The 27,472-nt window shown below is 43.6% G+C and overlaps 2 protein-coding genes across 5 annotated transcripts; one reads left to right on the top strand and one right to left on the bottom strand.

Annotated features, from left to right (window-relative positions):
* The first annotated feature begins 915 nt into the window (after positions 1 to 915).
* gpr137bb (G protein-coupled receptor 137Bb) lies at positions 916 to 7,023 on the top strand. Its single transcript, XM_061026239.1, has 8 exons — positions 916 to 1,535; positions 3,750 to 3,799; positions 3,975 to 4,197; positions 5,136 to 5,285; positions 5,371 to 5,499; positions 5,577 to 5,698; positions 6,207 to 6,725; positions 6,763 to 7,023. Exons 1-7 carry the CDS (start codon positions 1,131 to 1,133, stop codon positions 6,322 to 6,324), a joined length of 1,197 nt encoding a protein of 398 aa, XP_060882222.1. The 5' UTR covers positions 916 to 1,130; the 3' UTR covers positions 6,325 to 6,725; positions 6,763 to 7,023.
* A 5,101-nt stretch (positions 7,024 to 12,124) lies between these two features.
* ero1b (endoplasmic reticulum oxidoreductase 1 beta) lies at positions 12,125 to 26,705 on the bottom strand. 4 transcript variants are annotated; one of them, XM_061026181.1, is made up of 16 exons: positions 26,222 to 26,705; positions 23,153 to 23,272; positions 21,359 to 21,442; positions 21,017 to 21,058; positions 18,596 to 18,678; positions 18,243 to 18,316; positions 17,905 to 18,025; positions 17,550 to 17,596; positions 16,703 to 16,714; positions 16,577 to 16,606; positions 15,806 to 15,898; positions 14,812 to 15,058; positions 14,658 to 14,727; positions 13,967 to 14,053; positions 13,034 to 13,167; positions 12,125 to 12,869 (listed from the first exon to the last, which is right to left on the bottom strand). In XM_061026181.1, exons 1-16 carry the CDS (start codon positions 26,387 to 26,389, stop codon positions 12,809 to 12,811), a joined length of 1,473 nt encoding a protein of 490 aa, XP_060882164.1. In that variant the 5' UTR covers positions 26,390 to 26,705; the 3' UTR covers positions 12,125 to 12,808. The 4 variants fall into 4 exon arrangements, with proteins under 4 accessions (XP_060882164.1, XP_060882170.1, XP_060921951.1 ...); XM_061026187.1 differs by having other exon boundaries at positions 16,577 to 16,603; XM_061065968.1 differs by lacking the exon at positions 26,222 to 26,705 and adding an exon at positions 24,869 to 25,029.
* Positions 26,706 to 27,472: the final 767 nt, after the last annotated feature.

Here is a 27,472-nt window from a genome sequence, read left to right as displayed (position 1 = left end):
CAAGTCCAAGACATACCCGAGACCAGAGTGCTCCGAGACCGAGAAAGACCAAGACCAAGACCAAGACCAAGACTAAGACCAAGACCATATATATCTCTGAAAATCATCATCTAGTTTTTAGGGGGCGTGTCACTCACTTAGACCGTAACACCGGGAAGGTTGCGGCCGTAACCGGAGGATAAAAATCAAACAACAAATGATTTTAAGTATTTTGTTATTTAAAAAGAGGCGTTTTCCTTCTAATCACAGTAATGATTTGGAAAAATAGCCGATCAGAGGTGGTCTTGACCCGTCTGAGTCCGCCCAGTCTGAGACCGAGACAACTCCGAGACAGGGGCCCCTAAAAAAATGGTCTTCAGTACTACAACACTATTTAAAGCATTTAACAGAAAAAAATCAACATTTTTAGAAAGTATATGTTTCAACATCTTTCCCTCGGGCGTCTCAGTATTTTTGTCAAGGATTTCTTTAACATTCATGAGAGAATCAATTCACACTAAACTGAATTTATTCAGCATTGTTCCAATCAGAAGATCCACATGAGGCGGGACTGGAAGGTTGGTTTCATGTCATTTTGAATACTCGCCTGTTTTTTTGCTCTCTCTGCATTTAATGATTCTTTCATTCATCTTTTGTTTGTGTCACAAGTTACAGAAAATCATAAAAGCCTTGAAACACATTGACTTACAAAATGTGTGTGTGTGTGTGTGTGTGTGTGTGTGTGTGTGTGTGTGTGTGTGTGTGTGTGTGTGTGTGTGTGTTGGGTACCATGTTCATCTCTCTCCTTCTAGATCCATCTCTCCTCCTTCCTCTCCTCTCTGCAGCATCCCTCCTCTTGCTCAGCCAATCGCCTGCTCGGGATATGATCATGTGACGTGAAGCCACCAATGGCTCTCCACCAGGCACCGGCAAAAAGAGAGGAGTTGTCTCTCCCCCTCCCCTGCCCTCTCCTCTCCTCTGCGTGCGTCAGACGGTGTGTCTGGAGGAGAGTCGATGGATGTGGAGGATCCGTTCAACGAGCTCGCACACGTTTCTTCTTCTTCTTCTTCTTCACTCAGAGATCTGCGGCTCCGTCTCTAACCCCCCCTCCTCCCTCCCTTGCCTCCCTCTCTAAGGGAACACTCGGGGGGATGAATGGGGAGGCGATGGAGGGGAGCCCGGCACAGGAGCAGCAGCAGCATGCCGGTAACGGCTCGCACCTCCCTCCCCCTCCCACCATCACGCCGGCTATCCCCCCCTACGTGAAGCTGGGTCTGACCATCGCCTACACCATCTTCTACTCGCTGCTCTTCGCCTTCGTCTACGCCCAGCTCTGGTTGGTGCTGCGGTACCGGCACAAGCGTTTCAGCTACCAGACGGCCTTCCTGTTCCTGTGTCTGCTGTGGGCCGCCCTGCGCGCCCTCCTCTTCTCCTTCTACTTCAGAGACTGTGTCACCGCCAACGCGCTTGGACCCTTCGCCTTCTGGCTGCTCTACTGCTTCCCCGTCTGCCTGCAGTTCTTCACACTCAGCCTCATGAACCTCTACTGTGCACAGGTGAGGGGGGGGGGGGGCTCCAACAGGTACTGATAGAGCAGTGACTGCTGGTGGTACAAAGTCTGGTCCACATTTTCCCAAACAGAGCAGCTTTTTACTTCTCTCTGTGCTGCTGTGATGAAGGACGGTACTGTGGGGCGTGTCAGTGCGCTATGACATATCACTGATGGGTGTGGCTACAGAGAACATGTCTGGCCACGCCCACCAGTTATGCAACGATCGACCGGAGAGGGCAGTAGAGACCAAAGGGAGAAGAGACTTTCATGTTGTACAATTTAAAATCAAAGCAAAGAAACAAATTTGGCCCAGAGGACACAAATCATGCAAATTAGCATTTTAGCGCAAGTTGAATTTGTTCAACTGCGACAAGAAATCCGTTTGATTTTCTGCCTTGAAAGCCAATTGCAGCTCGAATGGATTCCAAAGATGCGGAATCCCTCAGAGGACATTCATCAATACATTTTATGAATGTGAATGAGTGTCTCATGGCTTCCGTAAAAAGTCACTCAAAAAAAATGCTTCTACAAAGATGCATCAGCCTGACTCGGACCTTTGATTAACTCGTCCTCGTGCTAAATTAGACTGGCTGGAGAACCGGTCAGAGATTAATAGGTTAGCTCAGGAAAAGAGTTACTCTCACCTCTGAAGCTCGTTATGGATTAGACATGGATTAGAAAGCGGAGAAACATTTATGCTGTTCGACTTCTGGGTCAAAGCCCGATGCAAGAACTGTGGAGCAAGCTCAGAACGCCAAGGCCAGTTTGGGTCCGATTGAGATGTATACACTCGTAGTGGCTTCCTCAGGTTTACTCTGAGCTTGAAAGCCTAGCTCCCGGGAGTTATTTGTGATTAATTTCTGTTGTACATTCGAGGCTTTGAATGATCTCGTTCCCAGACAAGATGGCCCAGAAGTCTGTTAATTTGATGGGCTTTGTTTGGGGGTAAAATGGGAAGATGAAGTGAAAACTGTTTTTTTGTGTTGCTCATAACGTCAGGTTTTTTGGGGTTATCAATGCAGCAGCTGCCTCTCTTCTTCACCCATTCATGATCAGCAGCAGGAGGATTCAGAAAATAGAGCAGAAATGAGACTCTTGACAGGCAGCTTTCAACCTCTTGTTCCTGAGAGCTGCGATGATGCAGAGCTCATTCCCTTAATGGATCATCTTCAGTCTAAAAGGGGGAACTAAAGGGATGAGGAGCTGCTATGAGACGTGTTCTGGTTCTGGAGACCTTTGGCAAAGTGTCCACAACCTGAGCTGTGTTGTCGTGGTTTTTACTTCAAAGCTTAGAAACCAACATGAGGGCTGGTTTAAATGGGAAAAGAATTGTCTGGTAGGTCGCAAATGGTAGATGGTAAATGGACCTGTGCTTGTTTAGTTCTTAAGTTATCTCAAAGGCGCTTTACAAAAGAGCATATGGGATAAGATGCAGGAAGGATTTCTCCTTTCTCCTGTTGTCCACACTCCCTCGTCGCTGAGGTTGAGGTCAGAGCAGGCCGTGCATGAATGAGGACGGCGGTGGTTGTGGTGACGATCAGGGACGTGGGGTGGCAGTAGTGCCTGATCACCTCGCTGAAGGTTGGGGGAGTTTGTCTACTCGAGAGCTTGGGCTCTGCTGCCTGGACAAGGCCTCCTGGGCTTCTGGCACGGAATGGGGTAGACAAGTTCCCACAACCTGAGCTGTGTTGTTGTGGTTTGTCTTCAAAGCTTCAGAACCAACACTCTCCAACACTCTAGTTGTTTTAAACAGACTGACTTGAAGGTGAAGGGAAAGGTTGTTTTAACCTGAGAGTACTTTACTTGCTGTGTGCTTTTATTTTGAAATAAAGTAAGGCCTGTCTGGTAGCTGGAAGGTTAGGACAGGAAGTTAAGCACAGAAACAGGAAGTGGTAAGAGATCCAAAACTGAAATCAAACTGCTCAAAGGAATGGTAACAAAGGTCAATGTGTGATGTCATAAGGTGGATATTACTTTAGACTCGTCAGCTGAACAGTTTAAAGAAAATAAAATTGTAGTAATGTGAGTTGACCTGGTCAGCAGACTTGTAGCAGCATTATGGATCAATTGTAGACTGTTGAGGGAGGCAGGAGAAAACAGGGAACAACATTTAAGATCAATCATTAATATGGGGAGAATAAATAGGCAAAAGTACGAGAGGTATGAGACCGATAAAATCTGTAAAACTGTAAATCCATCCTTTTTCATCCCTTAACAGGTCTACTTCAAGGCAAAGTCCAAGTACTCACCTGCCCTGCTCAAGTACAGGTAACTCCACTCTATCAAACAATTCACCAAAAAGTTAATCTACAGAATGTCCTCTGTTCAACTCCAACGAAGGGCAAGCAAAAATCCAATGAAACACAAAGGTGTAACTATTGTTCTTTCAAAGAGACGACTTGTTTTGGTCTTAGCAGCTTTCTCTCCGCCTCCTCACCTGCAGACTTCCTCTGTACCTGGTCTTCTTGGCCATCAGTCTCCTCTTCCTGGTGGTTAATCTGGTCTGTGCGCTGCTGGTCAAAATGACCGCCGCGGACGTCAAGACCATCGTCCTGGTGAGGGTCACCATCAACGACAGCCTGTTTGTCCTCTGCGCCATCTCGCTGTCCGTCTGCCTCTACAAGGTGGCCAAGATGTCGCTGGCCAACATCTACCTGGAGTCGAAGGTAAAGTCCCCGGTTTATATAAAGATTTCCAACATGGGAAGGGACGGTCTAAACCTTATCGAGGGCCCACATGGCACCTAATGAGGCTGTGCAGATTTGGCACTATTTCACCAATATTTAAAGAAAGTACATTAGACCAAACAATCTTAACTTCAACCCAGTGACTAACTTTTTATAATAATCCAATTTTGAAACTGAAGATGATGTAGATCTCTGGGAACCCCAAGACCAGCAGTTAGCCTTAAGACTTCCAGCCATGACTTCCTGTTCCATGTGCTGCATTGTTTACAGTCCAATAAACAACTTCAGAAGGGTTGTTCGGATAAAATAAACTCTCATTTCTTGGTTCATTACATCTCCCAGAGGAACGCCCACTCATCTGTTTCCTGTGAGTCTCAAATTAACTGTAAATAGTAAGTTACCCAGCGGTTTCATTCTGGGTTACTTCAGCGGTATGAACCTGGAAAAGGAACTGTTTTTCCTGTGATTTGGTCCTTTACACACAAAGTCTGTTTTTTTGAAGCATGAATTGAAGCTACTTGTTCTTTTAGAAAGAGGTGAAAATAACCGATCTGTGGTGGTATAGATTTAAAATCCAGAGTCCGTCCAGTCTGAGACCAAGACAAGTCTTTCAAAAAGTGGTCTCTATGTGTTCTATCTAGTGGTCTATTTAAAGTACTACAAAACTACTGTAATCCATTAAAAAACTTTACGCACAGACACCTCGCACACTGAGTCCGATGGGTTTATTTTTCTATGTTTTGGAAATGTTTGCAGTATGAGACAAAATGTCTCGTACTCATCACGCGTCACGAGTGAGCAAGCAGTGAAGAAGATTTTGTAGTTCTTGCACTCCTTGAAAAAGAACAAAAAAACGGACGGTCCAAGAGCGAGGAGAGTTTCTCCTGTCGATTCAGATTTTTCCTTCTTGTGTTCAGGGGACGTCGGTGTGTCAGGTGACTCTGATTGGCATCATGGTGGTGCTGCTGTACTCGTCTCGGGCGTGTTACAACCTTGTGGTGCTCGCCCTCACCGACATCGAGACCATCAACTCCTTCGACTATGACTGGTACAACGTCTCCGACCAGGTGACGTCTAATTTAAGGTTTACAAATGGTTGCTAATAGTGAGTTTGTGAATGTCTTGACCAATGATTCGTCGACTTACCTCCAGGCGGACTTGCGGTCGTCGCTGGGAGACGCCGGTTACATCGTGTTCGGGGTGATTCTGTTCGTCTGGGAGCTCCTGCCCACCTCGCTGGTCGTCTTCTTCTTCAGGGTCAGACGGCCGCCTCAGGAAAGGGTGAGTCAGGTCACCCAAGTCGAGGCTTCACTCCACCTCCTTATATCTTCACTGACGATGACTCTTGTCCTCCGCAGAGCACTGCTGGGATCCCAAACCACGTCCTCTCCTCCAGAGGATATTTCTTTGACAACCCTCGTCGATACGACAGTGACGACGACCTGGCGTGGAGCATCCCTCCCCAGAATGCATCAGCAAGGTATGAAAACCATTCTCGACTTACCGTGACCCTGTTGTGATGTTGAAGCAGTTACACATTTATTCATATTAACTTGGGTCAAGTGTGTTGAACAGTCAGACTTTCAGTTAAGCTAAGCTAACAACAGCTAGCTTTAAGCTTTATTAGACGAGAAGCAGACTGCCTTACAACCGCTCGAGTTGAGTTTAATGACCACCTTACACCAAACCACAGAGGTCACAGGAGTGCGCCCAAACCTCGAGCAAGACTCAAGATTTTATTCTGACTTTTTGAATTTTTCTGAGACTTTGAAATAGCTTGGAAAGGTGTTTGGTGTAAGAAGAGCATGAACTGGAATCAGACCACGGCTGCTCTGTTTCTCTTTGATTCAAAAAATGAATGAAGATCTGACGTATTTTGAAAGTTTTGTTTCTTCACGATACCATTGGACATTAAAATATCAGAGAGTGTCTCGTCTTAAAACATGTGGTATCGAAAAGTACATTTACAGTCTCCCTTCTCTCTGCAGTCTCTCCTCCGACTGTTACGACTGGGGCAGCCGTCACAGCAGCTTCACCGTGCACACCAACGGGGACGAACAGCGCCTGACGACCGCCACCGCGGGAGAGCTCCACCCTTACCCATAATCCCTCTCTCTTCACTGTACAGCACCACTTCTGCACTTTGACACACCGATGAGTTATTTATTGTGTTTCTTATCACCACTGATGTAAAAGTTTGTAGCAGAGCTCCCATACGAGTTAGTTCACGTTTGTAGAATATCTGAATTAATCATCAGGTTTTATACAAAGTTTCTGTCATGTTGGTTACATAACAAGTAGGTCAAAACTGCAGTTCCTCAAGTGTCCACTAGAGGCTGTCTCCTGCAGTGAGTCAGTCCCCATAGAGCTCCATGTTAAAATGAGGTTAGAACGTAGAAAGGTTTACAGACCCATGCAGAGCTGGATAAACACTGAAGCTTCAGTGTCCACCACATGGTGACCTGCGTGAGCATCAACTCTAGAGAGGAGGGGGGGGGGGGGGGGGGGTGGGGGGGGGGGGAGACAGCTCTCTACAATGTTTAGAATTTAGACTGCAGTACCCATTTTAACCACTAGGTGTCAGTTACATATTGCTCCTTTAAAGCATCAGAGGATGACCAAAGACGTTTTCAATTCAACCTGAGGGGATCATGAATGTGGGAACCAAATCTGAGGGTTATTAAAGGTCACATATTCTGTAAAACACACTTCACCATGTTCCTCTAACTCTAATATGTGTCTCTAGTCTGTCTACTAACCCCCCAATGATGAGAAAAGTCCATCCTCTCCGTCTTTAGCCTGCTCCACTTTTCAGAAAATGTGTGCTCAAACAGGCCGTTTGGAGGTTTTCCCTTCATGACATCACAAAGGGCAGTAGCCCCTCCCCCAGGTGGGTGACACTCCCACAGCTAGGTGTTTGTTCTGTCCTCTGAGTCTGACTTTTCACCGTAAACAATAGGGCATGGAGCGAGAAAGCCCGAGACACCCAAGCCCTTCCAGAGAGGGGGCGTGGTCAGACACAGCTCATTTACATATTTAAAGGTACAGACACAGAAACAGCCTGTTCTGAGCAGGGCTGAAATAGAGGGGTTTATAGACATGATCAAATACAGGATCAGAGTGGATTTAGAACAAGAAACTTCACACACATGTTGAAGAGGAGCTCTGAGACTTATTTAAACCAGTTGAAGAGGAGGAGGGTATGTGACCCTTAAAGCCCTAAAAAAAGGCTCAGTTTCAATGATTTCTCTGTAATAAAATAAATCAAAGTAGATCCAGTAAATATCCGGACTTTCTTCAGAATGACTGTGCGGGAGCTCTGCCTCACAGATGTTTTATTGACCTGCAGTCTGTTGACGATGTTGTGATGAATGTTTCCTGATTGGTCGAGGAGATGACTCAGATGATTTAATTAATGTGGCACTTTTAGAAATTTTCTCTCTAAACTCCGCGAACCCAGACTGGAGATGTTGAATGTGGATTTTAAGGTTTCTTCTGAGAAGGCCCACATTTCACAATCTGATACCTTTAAATAAGAATTTTATTAGATTATTTAACTTTAAACTGAAGCTTTAAATTCTTGGAAAACTCCTCGGTTCTTGACTGGAACAGAAGTCAGAGTGTGTGAGACTCGTGCACGTTGTGATTTCACTGGATGGATATTCTGTAAATATATATATATATATGAAAAACAGACAGCTGAAGACCTCTGTGTTATTATAACTTAGATTATAAATTAAAACATGTACTGTTTTGGTTTCGGTTGGGACTCGTCTGAAAAAATGGCAAACTTATTTTTTTATTGTGAAATTATTTTGGATTTCCAGATTTTATTTATTATAATTATTTAGGCTGTTTTCTTTTATTTTGATAGGACAGCTGAAGAGAGGAAATGTAAGGATGAGACAGAGAAGGGGACGACATGCAGCAAAGGGCCGATGTCGGGTTCAAACCCAAGGCTGTGGCGATGATGACTATAGCCTATGAGAATGCAGACATAAATAAAGTCCCCGTGATGTGTAGTTCTCAGGGAACTGGAGAGTTCCTCTTCAAAAAGTCCCCAGAACCGTTCGGTCCTAAACCCAGTGTTGAAGTTTGCTTAAAAAGAAAAACTCTATATTTGTAACTGACGCAGGTTTTGTAAGATATTTGTAAAGCTGTACACTCTCACATTGTGTATTTATTTATTTATTGTGCCTCATTTGTGCGTTTGTGACGTGTCCACACAGAAAGTAACACCTCAAATAAAAAAAACGTGTTCTGATGTCGTGACAACAAACGTGTTCTTTCCTTCATCATGTTACCTTCACAAACTATTTCGCTCATTTTCATTCCTCTTAGTTTGAAAGTCTGGTCTGGACATTTCGGTTTGTCCACCTTCAAAACAAAACCACCACACTTCAGTTTGTCCACCTTCAAAATAAAAGCACCACACTTCAGTTTGTCCACCTTCAAAATAAAAGCACTTCCTGACATTGTGGTTTCTGATACATGAGAATGGTATACATCTCTACATTTCTGAGCCAGTAGAGCCAGTGGAGGTCATGAGGGATGGGGGTGATGTGGTCAGGGAGTGTGTGAGGAGACGAGCAGCAGAGTTCTGGATATGTTTCTTGAGTGTTTTGAATGATGAACCGTAGATGAGACTGCCGCAGTAGTCCAGTGTGGAGGTAATGAATGTGTGGGTGAGGGTCTCAGAGGCTGGAAAGGAGAGGGAGGGACGGAGTCGGGCGATGTTTCTGAGATGGAAAAAGGCTGTGTTTGTGCGATGCGTTTGTAGGTTATTGAAGGTTGTGAAAGAAGAAAACCAGATTTCAGTAATGTTCAGAAATATTTATTCCTCTTGTCAAATAAATAGAATCAACAGGTACACACATCGACATGGTGCAACTATTTATATTCATAAAGATCTGAGAGAAAAACAGAGAAAACGTGTGCTGCCTTTTACAAACTTTACAGATTCAACATGAGGAGCGAGAAAACTCTCTGAAGCAGATTCCTATTTTTTTTTTTAAAGTTTTGTCTTTTTTTGTTTGAAAATAGCGGTTTTTAGTTTTAAGGCTGACGAGCGGACGATGAACGACATCCGGCTGCTGGAGGGCATGCAAGGCTCAGAGGACGCATGCATTCATCTCTCACACACACACACTCATATACACACACACACTTTCTGAACACCTCACACAGAAAGAAACAAAGAGGATAAACTTTTGTATTTTGATCTTAAAAACTTGCACTCTCGGATGGAGGCGGACAGGTTCCACCAAAATTAATTTTAAGCTGCATCGTTTATGAAATTTTAAAAATTCTTTAAAGGTCACATATTCTCCTCCTCTTCAACCAGTTTAAATAAGTTTAAGTTTCTTGTTCTAAATCCACTCTGATCCTGTTTTTGATCATGACTATAAACCCCTCTATTTCAGCCCTGCTCAGAACAGGCTGTTTCTGTGTCTGTACCTTTAAATATGTAAATGAGCTGTGACTGAACACGCCCCCTCTCTGGAAGGGCTTGGGAATCTCAGGCTTTCTCGCTCCATGTCCTATTGTTTACGGTGAGAAGGCAGATTCAGAGGTTCAGAACAAACACCTAGCTGTGGGAGTGTCACCCACCTGGGGGAGGGGCTACTGCCCTTTGTGATGTCATGAAGGGAAAATCTCCAAACGGCCTGTTTGAGCACACATTTTCTGAAAAGTGGAGCAGGCAGAAGACGGAGAGGATGGACTTTTCTCATCATTGGGGGGGTTTGTAGACAGACTAGAGACACATGTTAGAGTTAGAGGAACATGGGGAAGTGTGTTTTACAGAATATGTGACCTTTAATGTGTGAGTTGATTTCAAGGAAACTGTTATTAATATTGTACGAAAAACATTATTTATCATGAAATTTAAACTCATTTATTTTTTTAAATTACAGACTTTTCAACTGTTTAACGTTGATGTAACCGTGGAAACCTCGTTTAGACAGCATGGCAAGCTTCAACAAATACAACTTAAAGTGAAATCACGTTTTTAAACTGCAGAGCTGAGAATGATTAAGAACAAATGAAACGCCTCCTCGGCATCACAAAAATACTCATACACAAAAAAAAGGCAACGTAAAAATCTTTGGTCCACGTCAAACTTCAGCAGAGAGTCAAATAAAACGTCAAAATGTGACGCGTCTGTACTCCTGCCGAGGCGTTTATCATAAACTTCTTAAATATAATCTTATATAAACAAACGTTAAAGCTGCGGACACCACGGCTCAACACCAAAGGAAAAGAAAATATCCCAAACCTGCAGTTCCTCTAACAGCCACTAGGTGCTAACATCAGCTATAGACTCTCTCTCTCATATATATATGTAGAGAAGACAGGCGGCCCTCTATAGTTCGCTCCTCTCTGGCTCCGCCCTCTTGTCCAAATACGGTCACTTCTGGTTCTAAAATAAATATAGACGGCAAATGAAACCTGCCACCTGCTTTGATTGACAGCTCGCTACCATGGCGATAACTAGTAACACAACTGTCATTCTCAAGCTCCTCCCTCTTTTCCAAATATGGTCACTTCTGGTGGCTACTTCGACATCTCATACACAGCCTCTTTTTGCAACAAGATATAACTTGAAATCGAAGGTGTAGATAATAAATTTAACGTCCTCTATGCTAACCTAAATAATACAAAAAATTAACCGTTACGAGCAGATCAGCAACTTAAGGTTACATTACCGTTTTTGTCAATGGAGCCTGGTGTCTACGAAAAGCTTCTTACTCTTGAACAAAAAGGTCTTTCTGTTAAGTAGAGTCAACACTCATTTAAATTTTCAAAACAAAGGAGTTGCTGGTTTACCACTGCTTCAACGTCTAGTATTTTTAAGTTAATGTGTGCAACACAATATGATTGACTGAATTATTTTGATTCTGCGTTTAAATCTTCAAAGTCAGACATAAACACAAACAAACTTGAGGACTGAGGCGGCGGTAGACCAGCAACTCCTGTGTTTGGGAGGCACTGGTAGACCAGCAACTCCTGTGTTTGGGAGGCAGTGGTAGACCAGCAACTCCTGTTTGGGAGGCACTGGTAGACCAGCAACTCCTGTGTTTGGGAGGCAGTGGTAGACCAGCAACTCCTGTTTGGGAGGCAGTGGTAGACCAGCAACTCCTGTGTTTGGGAGGCACTGGTAGACCAGCAACTCATGTGTTTGGGAGGCACTGGTAGACCAGCAACTCCTGTGTTTGGGAGGCAGTGGTAGACCAGCAACTCCTGTGTTTGGGAGGCAGTGGTAGACCAGCAACTCCTGTTTGGGAGGCACTGGTAGACCAGCAACTCCTGTGTTTGGGAGGCAGTGGTAGACCAGCAACTCCTGTTTGGGAGGCACTGGTAGACCAGCAACTCCTGTGTTTGGGAGGCACTGGTAGACCAGCAACTCCTGTTTGGGAGGTCAAATTACTCTTGCATGGATAATCTCAGCAGTGCTGTTATTGCATCTCGGGCTTGATCCGTTCTCTGCAGCTTTTGGTTAAAAATATAACTTTAAGTTTGGGTACTTTTTCGATACTATCGGTCATCACAATAACAGAGAATGTATCGTTTTTAAGCAGGTGGGATCAAAATGTATTTAAGTATTAAAACTCTTGACAACCTAAGTTTCTAGCATTTATGCCTCTCTCACATACACAAAGTAACTCGCACACCTTGTAGGAAGCCGTCATAAATTAGGCCTGAGATGGCGACCATGAGAAGGTTGGTGCCGATCCTCAGACTTCAAGCGACAAAATTCTCTTAAGACAGCAGACGAAGAAAACTAGAGCGAGGAGGACACTCCAAAAAAACAAAACAACAACAAAAACAAAAATAGGCAGCAGCAGACTGTGTCAGTTCCGTCTGAGTGGTCTTATAAACGCAAAATAGTCTCTAAATCCTCGCAAGAGAGACGTGAAAAATGTTCAAATCAGGTTCACAAGTGTGTAGAATCCAACAGGATGTGATGTCAGCAGGGGGGCGGGGCCAGCAAGAAAGAGAAATGGAACGTGGAGAAGATTTTCAAAAATGTTCCTCGACTTGATTCGATCAAACTCAGTCACAAACATAAAGTGGGTCTGTTACCAAACTTGGATCGGTCGCAGTTTGGTCCGTGACATCACTTCCTTCCAGATGTTTAAGCACTTCCTTTTAGGGTTTTGTCTAAAATGGTGACCGTTCATTTTGACAGGAAAGGTCAAAAATGTGTCTCTGACATGGAGGGAAAAAACACCAGGAGAAGTTTTTCAGAACCTGGAGAGTTTTCTGACGAAGGCAAGAGACGGCAGAAGAGTTAACATTCATGATCTAACAGACCGAGGAGAGGAGGAAGATGAGGAGGAGGAGGAAGAGGAGGAGGAGGAGGAAGATGAGGAGGTGGATGAGGAAGAAGATGAAGAGGAAGAGGAGGAGGAGAGGGTTGTTGGTATTAGAGAGAGCATTTTGAGGTTTTTTTTTGTTTGTTTTTTTCCTTTCATTCTGATCCTGGTGTCCATGAAAAAGTTCTTCTTCTGGGCGAGGATTACTCCTCGTTGCAGTTCTCTGTGGGCTGGCTACTCCGCCTACTGGCCGGGTGAGGCATCACCTCCTGTTACCTATTCTCCTTCAGCAGCAGGCGGAAGTTGTGCAGCTGATGTATGCTGGTGGACAACCTGACGGAGAGAGAGAGAGGGAGAGAAAAGAGAAATTACAGACATTTATTGAAGTATATCGCCCAACAGGGGGCGCCACCAGCTGCAGAGCCGTTTTCTGGTGATATATTTAAATATACATTTAAGGGTTTGCCAGTCAATCAGACAAAGAGCGGCTAACGTACCGGGCGAAGCCGTTTATTAAGGCGACGATCTCCGGCCGGGTCAGCTGGAAACCTTTGGAGGGGCTGTGCTCTGGGAGGTTCTGGATCTCCTTCTCAGAGAAGAGGATCTTCAGGGCCGTACCCAGACCCTGAGTCTGCACACGACATGAGGGAAACACAAGAAACCCGTTTGCAGAAGAAATACAGACGGAAATATTTTACATGACATTAAGGTTAATGCAGGCACGGCGTTATGGGCACGGGCCCGCCCACTTGTACGATTGGTCCATCCCAATGACTGGGACAGAACAGAGACTTACCTTGATATTTGAATTTAACGCCTTAAATACAGGTTCCCATTGTGACAGCACGTCATGTTTTTCATCTGAAGGCGCTGGGGATCAAACCCCCGACCTTCTGGTTGAGAGACGACTGACTCTACCAAAATAAATGCTACTAAGCCATCAACTCATACACGGTGAAGCCCCTCCCTACTTCAAAGAACTGCTCACCTCACAAACCCTCACAGGAAACCTCTGATCTCCTCGTTCTAATTTTGCCAAACCCCCCAGGACTAAGCCTTTTACTCTGCTGCCCAAAAGATTGTGCAATGCTCTCCCTGACCACCGGAGGGTGCCACATTTTTTTATGCTCTTTCACATTTGCTTCAAATTTAATCTCTCAAGGATGTAGGTCCACTTCTCCCTCGTCCATCTCATCCACTGTGACGGAGGCTGCTTGTGAGAGAGTGGCGTCCTGAGACCGACCTATCCAAGAAAACAACGAAGGAGAGACAGGAGGTCGAGCTGGATGTCCCCCGCCCCCACTGATCGCTCCCTCTTTGTCTTTAAAGCACAAACAGACCTCTTCTGTTGACAGACAGTCAGCGCAGAGCTCCGCCCTCTCGCTCTAATTAAGTCAAAAGAGCTTTTTATTAAAGGTGTAAAGACTTACCTGCATTTTCCCCCACAGGCGACATTTACTGCAGCCGACGCAGTCCATGATCCTGGAGATGTTTTTAAAATGGAGACGGAATTCCTCCTGAAACATCAAAGAAAACAAACGAGCATCTTTTTAATAGGAAGTCGATCAAGCTGTGATGACGCAGACACACAGACTGAAAGACGGTTTATAAGTGTTTGTACAAATACTGTATGCAGCTATTTTGTAGGACTAACAGCAGGTTAATCCCCGTGTCCACATGCCGTTTTTTTCCAGGAAGAAAAGCGCTGGCTGTGCGCTCGGGAGGGCTTGCATGAAGCTGGTCCGTCCTGTCTCCATGACAACAGTCTGTTGACAACGGCCACTTTGTCAACACCCACTGCTCCGTTACTTTTTACTGCATGATTTTTTTAGTTTAGATCGTTTATTTCCCGATCAGACGCGGAGCGAGGAGGATGTGGGGTACAAGTTTTTCTCTGATGTTGACACAGGTCAAAGGTCAACATTTTAATCACTGATGTGGATATTATTAATGCAACGTTATCTCCACTTTGTAAAAGAAGCTAACGAGCTCTGCAGAGTGAGGGGAGAGAACCCGGGAAAGGGAAATAGAACGCGGGCGGTGCTCGTGAGTAGTTCAAACACTTTCCCCGTTTTCAAACTCTTCATGACCTCAGACGAGACGTTTGAGGTTTGTTCTCACCTTTAATATTTTTGCTTCCGTCTTGTGTCCGGCGAACATCGACTTCTCGTCAAAGTGCATGGGGAACGCTCTGGAAGACAAAAGAGAGGTTAGTCTGACCTCACACGGGTTTATGAATACATAAACAAACAAACGCAGGGCCGCGGCGTCGCACCTGATCTCGTTGAAGATCTGCAGCAGCAGCTCCTTGGTGGCCGAGTCCTCCTGCACGTTCCCCGTGTACAGGTTGACGAAGGCCCGCTCAAAGTACGGCGCCACCTTGTAGAGCGCCCGAAGCTCGATCAGGTACAGGAAGTACAGGTTCTTCAGCCGCCGCGTGCCCTCGCCCTTCGTCTCCGCCGTGTCGAAACGCTGCCGGAACTCCTGAACGTTCGGACCCCAGACGGAGCGGCCCCAGCCCTCTGAGGGAAACCACAGCGGAGAACAATTAGAGGTGACTACATGTTGTTCGGGGTCTTTTAACTGGGACATATATTTGTGTTATTTTTCAGCCTCGAGCGGTGAAACTGTCTGTAACGTCTGCAACAAAATAAAGTCAGTCTACTAGAAGTTTGTTTTTGTCTCTGAACTGTCTAAACCAGAGGTCTCCAACAGGTAGCCCGGGAGCTACTGGTAGCTTGCCTATAGGATGACCGACTGTGTTAAAATTAAAAAAAAAAAAAAAATCTGACAACAGTTAATGTACCTTTTCCCACTATTCATATATTTGGCCCATAAAAACAAGTGTAAAGTTGTGATGTTTTCTTGGACATTGATGTGAATTTTCAGCAACATAGCTTACAATAAGAAGTGTAAAATATTCATGTTTTTTTCTTGGACCTTGAATTGGAATTTAGTAGAAAGTGTCTGACAGCGTTACCCGACAGCGTTACCCGACAGCGTTACCCTGCAGAGACCTTTTTGTTACAGAGGAAGAGGGTTCTTTAAAACCACAAACAGCTGTTACATCTCTCTCTACAAACACATTCACAAAAAGAGCAAGAAGCTCACAGAACAGGGAAGTTGTCGAAACCACTTTCTAACGACGTTTTGAGATTTATTCCTCTATAAAATAAAAGTGAGATGAATCCTCTTGAAGTCCCCGAGCGTGACCCGAGCTGCTCTAATGTTTGACAGACTTTATGTTTACAGAGAAGAGTGAGCTGTACCGTCCAGCAGGTACTCGGCACACAGGTGGAGGTTGATGCTGCTGTGGAGGCCTGAGATGAGTCTGTAGAAAACTCTCTTCTCCAAACACAGACCTGCAGAGAGAGTTCACAAAGAGACGCCTTTCAATCATCCCATAAATGAAAGGAAAGATCCAGAAAGAAGAGTTTCAGCCGACACACATGTTCTGCTCGATCTGGAGCTCCTGGGTCCATCGCTCATCCCAGGACCAGCATCCTGTACCTCTCCCTCTCCCTCAGACCTGCCTGCACCATGATTGATGGACTAATGGACTGATTTAGTCCTCTTAGCGGCGCACTCTTCGACACCTCCCACCACATCCTGCTTTCATTAACCCACATGTTCACCACTAATGATACACACTAAGATTTTGTGATAAATTATCCGTTTAAATTCTGCAACTTCTGACTCCTCCCGCCTTTTTGCCATGGCCGACGAGCCGAGCGATGACGATAAGGAAATAAACCAGAGAGGAGATATGAGAGCTGCAGCTCGACTCTTCACACAGCGAGGCTGCGGAGGATGACAGGAAACACGGCGTGCATGTTGACATTGCGTCTGAGGATGTTTCTCACCCTACAGAATTACTCTTAATCATACTCGTTACCACCTTCAGGTTGTGAAATAAGAAATGCTAAACTTGTCTTTCCTCACTAAAGATGCAGCTTCATTCAGCGGCTTCGACTTCAGTAAAGGATGAAATGTTTGTGAGCAGACGGAGAGAAAAGAGAAAAGCGTGAGGAGGATCTCACCTTCCAGCCAGTTGTAGAAACCCTCTCCTGCTACATGACGGGTGCGACAAACAAAAGAAGAAGATCAGAGTTTTATACAAAACGGCTAAGAATAAAGTCACGCGAGACATTTAGGTTTTTACTCACCGTCGTCGTCTCCTGAGAACAGAAACACAGAGAGAGAGAGAGAACAGAGCTGTGTTAGATCTCTGACATTTGTAAACACACACGCTTCTGAAAACATTGAAGTAAAAAGTATTTAATAACGATGTGGCTTTAAGTATTCAGCTGAAAAATAATTTAAAGGTCCAATCAGTGAGATGTGTAGAGAGTGAGATGATAAAGGTATCTTACTATATGATCAGACATTAAGGAAACATGTTGAAGTGCTGGCTTCTCTGACAACAATGCAGCAGCCAGTATGTCCTCCTTCTAACTTTAGATTCTGCTCCTGAATGCTCTGGATTTGTTTGGACCAGAGAAGGTAGGCGCTTTTAAGACACCCCCCACACGGCCGTTTTGGACGCCCCTCTGTTTGTCAGATATGAGAGCAGTTATCAGGTCAACAGGTGTTGCAGTGATGGAAGCGGGCAGGAGAAGTGGTTCAGATAGAAGTGATTGTACCCGACCTAAAAAGCCTCTGCATGTTTCTAATAAGCTCCACGAGCAGAAACGTGCTCAAACTAGGATCAATATTGGAGATGCTTTTGAAAAATGGAGAGAGGTTAGAACACAGAAAGGTTTACAGACCCATGCAGAGCTGGATAAACACTGAAGCTTCAGAGTCCACCACATGGTGACCTGAGTGAGCATGGACTCTACAGAGGAGGAGGGGGGGAGACAGCTCTCTATGATGTTTAGAATCTGGACTGCAGTACCCATTTTAACCACTAGGGGTCAGAGTTACATATTGCTCTTTAAGAAGGTTGTAGAATATTCCTGAGCAGAAAGGTCACAACAACAAATATTTGAATTTGATGAAAGTCAAACTCACCTCTGCTGGGAGCCAGAGGGTTCAGAGGTCTGTACACCGATCTGGGCCTGCACACAAAGTAAACAACACTTTATTATTAACTCATCACAGAGTCAGACGAGCAGGAGGAGGATATTCAACCGATCCATGATGAACATTTTCACACAGATAACAAAACGACGTCGCTTCTTTGAACACAAAGAAAAACATTACATGTTGTTTCCGCTGCTGTTGTCCTTCATGTTCATGTGAGTTTAGTGTGTGTGTGTGTGTGTGTGTGTGTGTGTGTGTGTGTGTGTGTGTGTGTGTGTGTGTGTGTGTGTGTGTGTGTGTGTGTGTGTGTGTGTGTGTGTGTGTGTGTGAGTGAGTGTCTCACTTGAAGCAGTTCTCCTCGTAGATGCTGTTCCAGACCCTCCAGGCTGAAGGACCCTTGTACCCGGTGAAGCGCTCCGGATTCAGCAGCAGATCCACGTACTCGGCATCTGGAGAGGTTTCATCTAAAACACACACAGACGCCGACACAAAAAAAATGACTTTAATATCCACAGAGCAGAGCTAGAAGAAACCCTCATTTAATTGACATTAGACTCAAGGTCAGAGGTCAGGAGGAAACTTAGAACATCCATGATAGATTTCTGGCCTTTAGTGTGCAGTGCTTTCTTTACAATATGTTGTTGTTGATCAAAGTTTTGTGCGAGCGGCGTGAAGTCTCACCATCCAGCTCACAGAAATGGTCCTGAGCATCGTCGTGTCTCGCCCAGTCAGCGAACGCCTTTTTAGTCTGGTTGCTGAAACAGGAAACGACAACAACTTCAGCGACCAAAAGAGGAGAAAGTGTGACACCGCAGCATGTTAAGAGTGTTCCCACTGTGTGAACGTTAAAACTCATTCTCCTCCCACGCTGCAGTGAAGGTCGGTCAGCTGAGTGCTGGGAAGCGACCAGCAGCCCCTCAGACATTTTGTAAATGTTTGACCTGGTTACTATCAGACGCTGAAGCTGCTTTGCATTTTGAAAAAGAAGCTGTCGGCAGATAAGACCCGACAGCCGACGGGGCCTGTGGTGTCACCTCAGGGTGCTGTTGATGGCGCCCAGCTCTTTGGCCTGTTCACAGTCCGTCATGTCCGGCATCGTGTTCGCCGCCTGGGTGTACTGCAGACACAGAGACAGACGCAGAGAGTGAGAGGGACACACTGAGATGTCTACACAGATTTACATTTAAACTGCAAACTATTAAAAACGTGATCCGAGTACGCTTGACCACAAAGTCCGGGTACTCCGGGACCCTGCCCGAGTCCACTTGAAGAGGCACGTTTCATGTGTACCCGAGTACGGTCCGCGGGAGATGTGAATGCAAACATGCTCAAACAAGGAAGTGGACCGCTCTATGACGTCGTTCTAAACGGTTCCTGACGTTTCAAAAACCGTTGGACGCAGGAAGGGGGTCGTTGTTGGCGTCTCAGAAAAAACAAAAACATCCACAGTTACAGGCGAACACAGAAAGACTCAGGAAGAGCTTCTTTCCTCAGGCTGTCCAGACTGTTAACTCCACTCTCCTCAGTTAAAAACAAAACAGAACTGTGACTACATGATGCACACACACCACACATTCCAATCTGCACTTTGACACCCTGGACACTTTACCCTGTTTACATTATTCTATATTTAATATTTTGTACATTCAAATAATTCTTTTTTAATTTTTTACATTATATTCTATTTTACTGGACCCTGGACACTTTACACACTGACACTTTACACTGTTTACATTACTCTATATTTTATACATTCAAAGAATTATTTTTATATTTTTATTTTTTACATTATATTCTATTTTACTGTATTTATGTGTATTAGTAATTTGAGTGTTTATTGCATGGCCTTGCAGAACAGTCCTTACATTTCACTGCACATCTGTATGAGCATGTGACAAACAAAAAAAAAATCTTGAGTTAGCAGGATGGGCTCAGTCTGCGAGTGGTTGCCATGGTTACTTATTCTTTCTGCTTTTTGGCGGATATGCAAATCAACTATGTGCATACTGCCCCCTGCTGTATCAGACTGCGTATCGGCGTGAGTGTCCTCGGGTGCGAGTGCGATGTTACTAATGTGAACGCAGAGCAGCGGGGGAGGGGGGGAGGAATCGTGGTCGGGCACGGTAAAAATCAATCGTGCCTAATGTGAAAACGCCCCCTTAGTAAAGATTCTCAGAGCGACTCAGAAACAGACCTGAGTGAGGAGGCGTGGTCGGATACTTTACTCAAAAGCTGTCATTGGTTGATCCCAAAAAAAATTTGAAATGTAAATGCAGTGAATTTAATTGAACACCAGGAGCGCCTCTTTGTAATTACGGCTCCTGCACTCTGAGACTTCCTGTCACACTGCTGAGGGGTCACATGTTCACGTTTCTTGGCTGACGGTCAGTGAAACGGACACGACTGAGACGAGTGCAGATGTCCGAACACTCAGGGTCATTAAAGACAAACACGGGGCCGAGAGCCAGGCGCAGCAAACACTCAGCGCTCTGCGTCTACGTGGAAACTATCAGACCTGATAAGACGAGCACGTTGACATTCTACAGTGTGTGTGTGTGTGTGTGTGTGTGTGTGTGTGTGTGTGTGTGTTTACTGAATCAGCTGATGAGACGGAAAGTGCTGGAACAAAAGCAGCTGTTCATTAAGTCAGTTTGTGTTTACAGCCTACAGCTTCTCAAATCGTTAATTAAAAATCTATTCTGGGAATATTCTGTATCACCTTAATGACAGCGATTGTATAAAGTTATCCTCACGTTATTTTATTAATCAATAAAAGGAACGTCAGTGAAGTCAGGAGGATCTTACTGTGGGATTACGAGGATCTCTTTAGGTTCCTATTGGTAGGGATAAATAAACTCTGAGAAACCCCTTGTCCTTCAAGAAGCCAGACATGTTAAAGACAGCAATAACATATCTGTGCCCCAATATTGGTGTACACATTTTTGGTATTTTTGGCCCCCCCTAAGGGTCAGGATCAAAATGCTTCTAATTGCCCATTACCAGTCTCGCCCTGAACGTCTGTGCTAAGATTTATGATGATTGGACGAATCGTTAATGAGTTATGGCCATTTCTCTGATAAGCTCCGCCCATGTCAAAGTACTTACTATTATTGGTCAGTATCTTGTAAACTAAATAAGATATCAACAACCTTGATACAGTATTTAATGCGCTTGGTCCAATGAGCATCCACAGCCAATTTGGTAACAATTGGACCTATGGTTTAGGAGGCAGTGTCAAAAATGTGATTTTTAAAACAGTAAAAATGGCAGAAAATCCATCATGGCAGAGTCTGATGGTCCAAAGAGGCTTTTTTCTAGAGCAAAATGAGCCAGACCTGAGAGTCAAAATTCAAATCAATCTGACATATGATGGGAGGGGCCTTTTAAAATATTTTGTTTTGTTTCCTAAATCAGAGTTACAAAAATGTTTAAGTGAAGTTAAAGTCGGGTGTCACCTTGTTGTAGTTTCCAGACTTGATGCCCACTGGGATCTTACTCTGCAAACAAAACAAACACAAACAAACAATCAATAAGAGTACTGACATAAGCAGAACCACAATCTACCTTCTCTGGTCCAAACAAATCCAGAGCATTCAGGAGCAGAATCTAAAGTTAGAAGGAGGACATACTGGCTGCTGCATTGTTGTCAGAGAAGCCAGCACTTCAACATGTTTCCTTAATGATCAGATAGTAAGATACCTTTATCATCTCACTCTCTACACAGCTCACTGACTGGACCTTTAAGTGTCTTAAAAAGTTGCATCGTTAAGCCTTTGGAGGTGTAGTTGAGGTCTTACCTCTGGACAGGGCTCCACATGGCAGTCTTTGATGGCACACTGTGCGTCATCCGGCCAGAAGGGACACGGTCGCTTTAAATTCACCTGAAGAGCAAAAAGAGAAAATCATACAAACTTACAAAAGAGTTAGTGATCAAACACAGACGAGTGTGACGACAAACTCATAGAGCTGGAGCTGAGGCGGGTTTTAAACCTCCTGACAAACCATTACACCGCGCCCACCTGTCAATCAGATCAGCTACATGCCTTATTGTGAATAACTCTTATCCTTCATCAAATCAAAACTGATGAGTCATCAAAACATTCACCCCCCGTACAGTGTGTGTCCATCGAGACATGAACTAATCACACCTATTTGGTTTTTTGAACCAGGCTGTAAACATGTTAATCTCTGCTGTAAAAACAGGCTTTTTAGAATGGGTGTGTATGTGACTTCCTGTGCTTCTGCAGCCAGCCTCTAGTGGACACTCGAGGAACTGCAGGATTTTTACACCTCTGCATGGGCTTCATGTTTCAACACCGAAGGTTGCTGCTTGGCTACAACTGGAGACTTGAATACCAGTTTGACAAACTGTGCTTCAAACTGTCTCAGCAACTGTTCGTGACTAAAGTTGCAGAAGTATTTCATAATATTTCAGAGAGGCTTCCTGTTGCGTAACACCGCCGAGACAGATTAAAAACAGCTGAATGGACCTGAATGATAAAACTGCTGTGTTGTGTTGGACATGACATCTGCTCTCTGCAGGTGCAGCAGGTGGACACAAAGTGCACAGCCAAGCATCTGCACAGACTGGTTTTTTTGTTTAGAATTAGCATGAGCCATGATATCAGGGAGTGTCCTTTTTCTCAGTGCTGTTCAGACAGGCACACAGAGAGAGGCGTCAGATATGTGGAAGTCTTTTTCACGGACAGAAGCGAGATGAGATTTTCTGATTTACTTATTTTCACCCTGATTGTACGAAGAATCAAACAACAAGTCCAGCTCAGAGAACTCGTCCACGGTCAAGAGAGCGAACAGAGACTACATGAGGAAGAAGATGCAAATAAGCAGAGACGCAGTTCCTCAAAGTAAAAGGAGAAGCAAATCAGAAATGATCACTGTTGATAATAAATCTGTTTTTCAATCTTTTTATGAGGTAAGAAAACTTGAAGCTCCACTGGAGGAAATGAATTTGTTTAAGAAGCTAAAGGAAAGGTAAAGAAGGAAGTCGACAAACAACGGATGAAAAATAAACCAAGTACATCTCATTATCTGACACAGGTAGAAAAAGAGATAGATAGAGTAAGGCCCCGTGTACAACTAGCGTCTTTTTCTGAGCGCCAGCGTCTTTTTTATTATAATATTATTATAATAATTATTATTATAATTGTTTTCAATGAGTAGAGACTAGAGAGCGTTCACAGCAGAAAGCGGCCGTCTGGAGAAAAAGTTTGTTTTTTTTGAGTGCCCTGCCTTTTTCTGTGCAGCCACTCTGAGCGCTCAAGTTGGAAATCGTTAAACTTTTTAGAAAGGCGTTGTCGACGTCACCGGCGCTCTTTTCCAAATGTACGATATTCCCAGACCGTCTACGGATCAAGTCTCGCACCCACATCCTCTTTGCTCCGTGTCTCAAATTAAAAAAAACATTCATTAAAAGTAACGGAGCAGTGTCGGTCATACAGCGGCTGTTGTCAACAGGCTGTTGTCATGGAGACAGGACGGATGTGCGCTTTATTCTCAGCGCGCAAACGCTTCATACAAGAGAGACATGATGACAGCTGAGCTTAGTTACGGCGCTTTACGTCGGCTCTTACTCTGTAGTATCTGAAGTAGTCCTTCTCTGTCAGCCTCTTGATTCGAGGGTAAATCTTGAAGTTGTTGAAGACGTCGATGCTCTCCACGTCACAGAAGCAGTCGTCCAGGACTCCGGTCAGCTGCAGGAGAAAAACAAAAAAAAGAGAGTTTGAGACTTGACAGAAACCGTGTAAATCCACCATGAGCAAAAAAAAGAACGTCCCTAAACAGACAGAAATCGCCAGCAATTTTCTACCCTAACATCCTGTACGGATTGTGCTGTTTAAATAAAGTTTCACAGACCACCTTCCCTGCACGTCCAAACAAAATACATCCACCTGTGCTGTCACCTGAACCCCACAGGGCACTACGAGACTCAGACGTACCACCTGGTCGATAACAAACGCTGAGCTGTACACGGCGGGATGTTAAACTGAGACAAGCGTGTTTGACCTGCGCAGCAAACAAACAACCAGAACAATGCAAATCTGAGAACAGGAAGGCGTTCTGTAAACACAGAGAGGCATTAAAGGTGGAGCTGTTAACACCACCTGTTTGTAGTGAGGCGGTTTAATTGATTTAACGAGGTGATAAATTCTATAATATCAGGACAAAGTCTGGTGAGAAATTAAATATGTTTTTGTTCTATTTAAAGGAGCGATCTGTAACTCTGACACCAGATTCTAAACATCATAGAGAGCTGAGGCTTTTTAGGTCGGGTACAATCACTTCTATCTGAACCACTTCTCTTGCCCGCTTCCATCGCTGCAACACCTGTTGACCCGATAACTACTCTACACATCTTACTGATTGGACCTTTAATGACTCTTCTGGGTCAAAAAAATCTGCATTTAAAAATTTGTCTACCTTTAGATTTGCACTCAGACGTGATTAAGAATCAACTCAACTCAAACAAGATAAACAATTCTTTAAAAATATGCATTGCTGTCAATCTGAACTCCTGTTTATACAGTCGTCAGTTTTCAGAGATGGTTATAATGACGAGAAAATCCCAAACTAACACATAAATGAATCTGATTAGTCGTTTGGCCTTTTTTACCTGACAAACATAATGAGTCCAAAACTCAGAGAAAATCTGTTGCAGACGTCAAAAAGGGACAAAAACATTCACTTTTAAAGACCTAGAAGTGAGTAATTATGGCTTCTTCTTATTTATTTTGCTGAAGTATGACCTGACAAACTCGTAGAAAATACATTAAAACTCTTCTTGATGTATAACTGAGTACTAACTCAACTCTACTAGAAGCTTTGTCGTCATTCATGTCTCTCTTTTGGTTGTGTAAATAGTTTCATGAGTAGAAATGCTGCATAAAATAACCATGAGTGTGTGTTTTCTTAAGCCCTCACGTTACCAACTCGTATTTCTCACATTCATTTGACAAACTTGATAATGAGAAACTGTCAGACAATCAAAAGTCAGTTTGAGCTCCTGATTCTCTTTCAAATAAGTTCCTCTAATAAACAAATAATAATGAGGAAATTGCAGATTTGTTAAATGAAGCACCGCTCTCTTTTTTAAGCTTTTTGATCAAGCATATGGTAACCGCTGCAGATGCTGAACTGGCAGTAAGAGCTTCAACATGAAAGTATTTTAAACGTCCCCTCCCCTCGTCTCTTACTTTATGTATAATAAACATTCAGTTGTTGTCTACACACAGAAACCACTTGAAAGTCTCAGTCAGGTAAAAACACACACACACAAAACCACAGCTGACCTCTGAGTGCAGCAGTCCCCGAAGCACCAGGAAAGACAGGAAGAAGCAAATCCCTCTCAGCATGCTGCTACTTCCGGTTTTTTTTATTTTTATTTTTAATTTAATTTCCCCTCTGCGGACTTTGTGCTCATGTGTCCCAGCAGTAGCAGCTCTGTCTGTGGGCTGAGCTGTCATTACGCGCCTCCAGTCCCATGCCTTGATGGTGACCCCGCCTACAAACAAACAGCTGTCAAAATAAACCCCGCCCCGCTGACGGTTTGTAGTCTTCTTCCAGGAACAACACCGATATGAGCGTTTAACGGCTACAGCGCAAAAGACTACAACTCCCATGAGAGGGAAGAAAGGCGGAAGCTTTGCGACAGCCAATCACGTTACACCACGCTTTTCTTCTCAGTAATGGATAAAACAGCAGTTACGCTAAAATATCTAAATCTGTGTTTGACTTCCTGACGTGAGATTTGTTTTTTTTTTGTTGCTGCGTATTTTCATTTGTAGTGACGTCACCGCTGCTTTAACTGTGAAGCCTTGACACCGTGAGGCTTTTTCTCTCTCACAAAAACACGGAAGACACTAGAAAGGGGAAACTGCAGAAAACTGCAAACTAAATCATGTTAGAGACAAGTTATGCGTTTAAAATCAAAGTGTTGAATATTTCCCGCCCGCTAATATCTATAGCTTGATTAACAGATGTTAATCATTCAAAAATATGAAAAGATTAAATTTAAGAAATATAAATAATCAGGTTTGATTTTCCCTCATGTTTTATGTAAATAAAAAAAAATCATTTTTTTAATTTAAAGCTCATCCAACAAACGGCTAAAAGAGTAATGATGAAACACATACATTGGAAATAAGCGTTAATTTTTTTTTTTTTTATAAAGAAATGTTATTTGATTATGAACATGTCAGTCATACCAGTTAATTAGGGGCCACAAGAACAACAAAACTCGTTAAAAAACACAAACGATACAAATAATAATAGTTTCATTGACAGAAAAATTGAAATTATTGACGTGGATTTTTTTTTTAAGTTGCCCAAGAGACTCAAATGTTATCAAATAAAAAATATTACAAGAGCTAAGAGCTAAGAACTTGTGTCAAATTAGATTTTAGTTAAATGAATAGCTTAGTTATATTTTTAATTATTACGGCAGGTATAGTGTTGTCGCTAACTTGCATCACATTGTGACGTCACAGAGTGTAGACAGTAGAAAATGCTAGAAGATTTCCTGAATGGTCGCTGTTGTCGCGTCGTTTAAAGCTTAAAATAGAATAGATTAAAAATAAATACCCCCGTCAGAAACATCTCCGTGTCTTTAATGTTTAGGGGAGCTAAGTTAGGGGGTGACTTACATGGCAGAAGCAGCTCTGGTCCGCCGGACTCTCTGTGGTGGTGCTCGGCTGCTCTTTGTGGTCCGTTTGTGTTTTTACGTTGTTTTGTTGAAACCAGCCCAGAACAAAGTTGCCGAAGAACCAGGCCAACAGCAAGACAGCGAACGCTTTCAGAGTTACCCTCCACATCCCTCTCCGTGCGGGGTTTCCACCGATGGGACGACAAAAACAACCGAGAAACAAACAGGACTTCTGCCCCCTCACCTACGAAGCTGCGGTAGCTTCAGGGCTAGCTGGAGTTAGCATCCGCAGGCTAACGGCGGCTGTAGAGTCAGAGCGGCTCGGCCAGCAGAGGAGTCCGGTGTTTGAGTCTCCTCAGACGGACATTCAGACCTCTATCACCCCTTAAAGAACCAGAGTCATGATTTAGAAAATGAACATAACGAGAAGTTTGTGTCGAAACGCAGCTTCTTTCAGAATAAAGTTAGTACGACAGGAATTATTGACGTTTCCGGTTACAGCTTTCAAAATAAAATCCGTGTAATTTTCCTTAATTTTTCACGAGTTGCCGGTGTACATAATTTTAGTGATTTTAATTTTGGGAACTCCTGCTCTAAGATAACTGTTTTCTGTAGACCCAAACATTTTACTCTTGCATGTGGAATTAAACTCTTTTAAACTCACTCTGCAGAGTAAGCCAATGTAGTAAAATGTTTCTTATATAAAGTCACACCCTGATTCTCACAAACAGAGCGGCAGAGAGAGCTCAAGGTTCAAAGGTGTCTTTTATTATCCTGTGAGATGGCACTTTGTTTTGCAGTCAGCAGAAAACATACGTTTATACAATCAACATACAACAAAAAGACACTCAGAGGTGAAAGCCCAATGAACAATAAATACAATATATAAAAAACAGGTAAGATAGCAAACATGGTTAGCCATTTAAAAAGGCGAAGGCAGCAGCATTGGGTAAGAGGCGGAGCAAAGTAGGGAAATAAAAAAATCAAATTCACGAAATGAGGTTTGACATCTCACCAGAAGTGCAATAAGCAGAAAGTGCAAGAATCTGTGCTATGTACAGTAATTACAAAATTTACAGATGTAGACTTAAAAAAAGTGAATTATTGGGTATGTATGGCTGGATTAATGGGATGCTATAAATATAAATAAATGCTATAAATATAAGTATATTCTTAGGATTATAATATACATAAATATAAATAAATGCTATAAATATAAGTATATTCTTAGGATTATAATATACATAAATAT

The sequence above is a fragment of the Labrus mixtus genome, chromosome 2 (assembly GCF_963584025.1).
Source record: "Labrus mixtus chromosome 2, fLabMix1.1, whole genome shotgun sequence".
Taxonomy (NCBI): Eukaryota; Metazoa; Chordata; class Actinopteri; order Labriformes; family Labridae; genus Labrus; species Labrus mixtus.
Note: the sequence above shows the minus strand (reverse complement) of the source record. Positions and strands in the feature narration are given on the sequence as shown.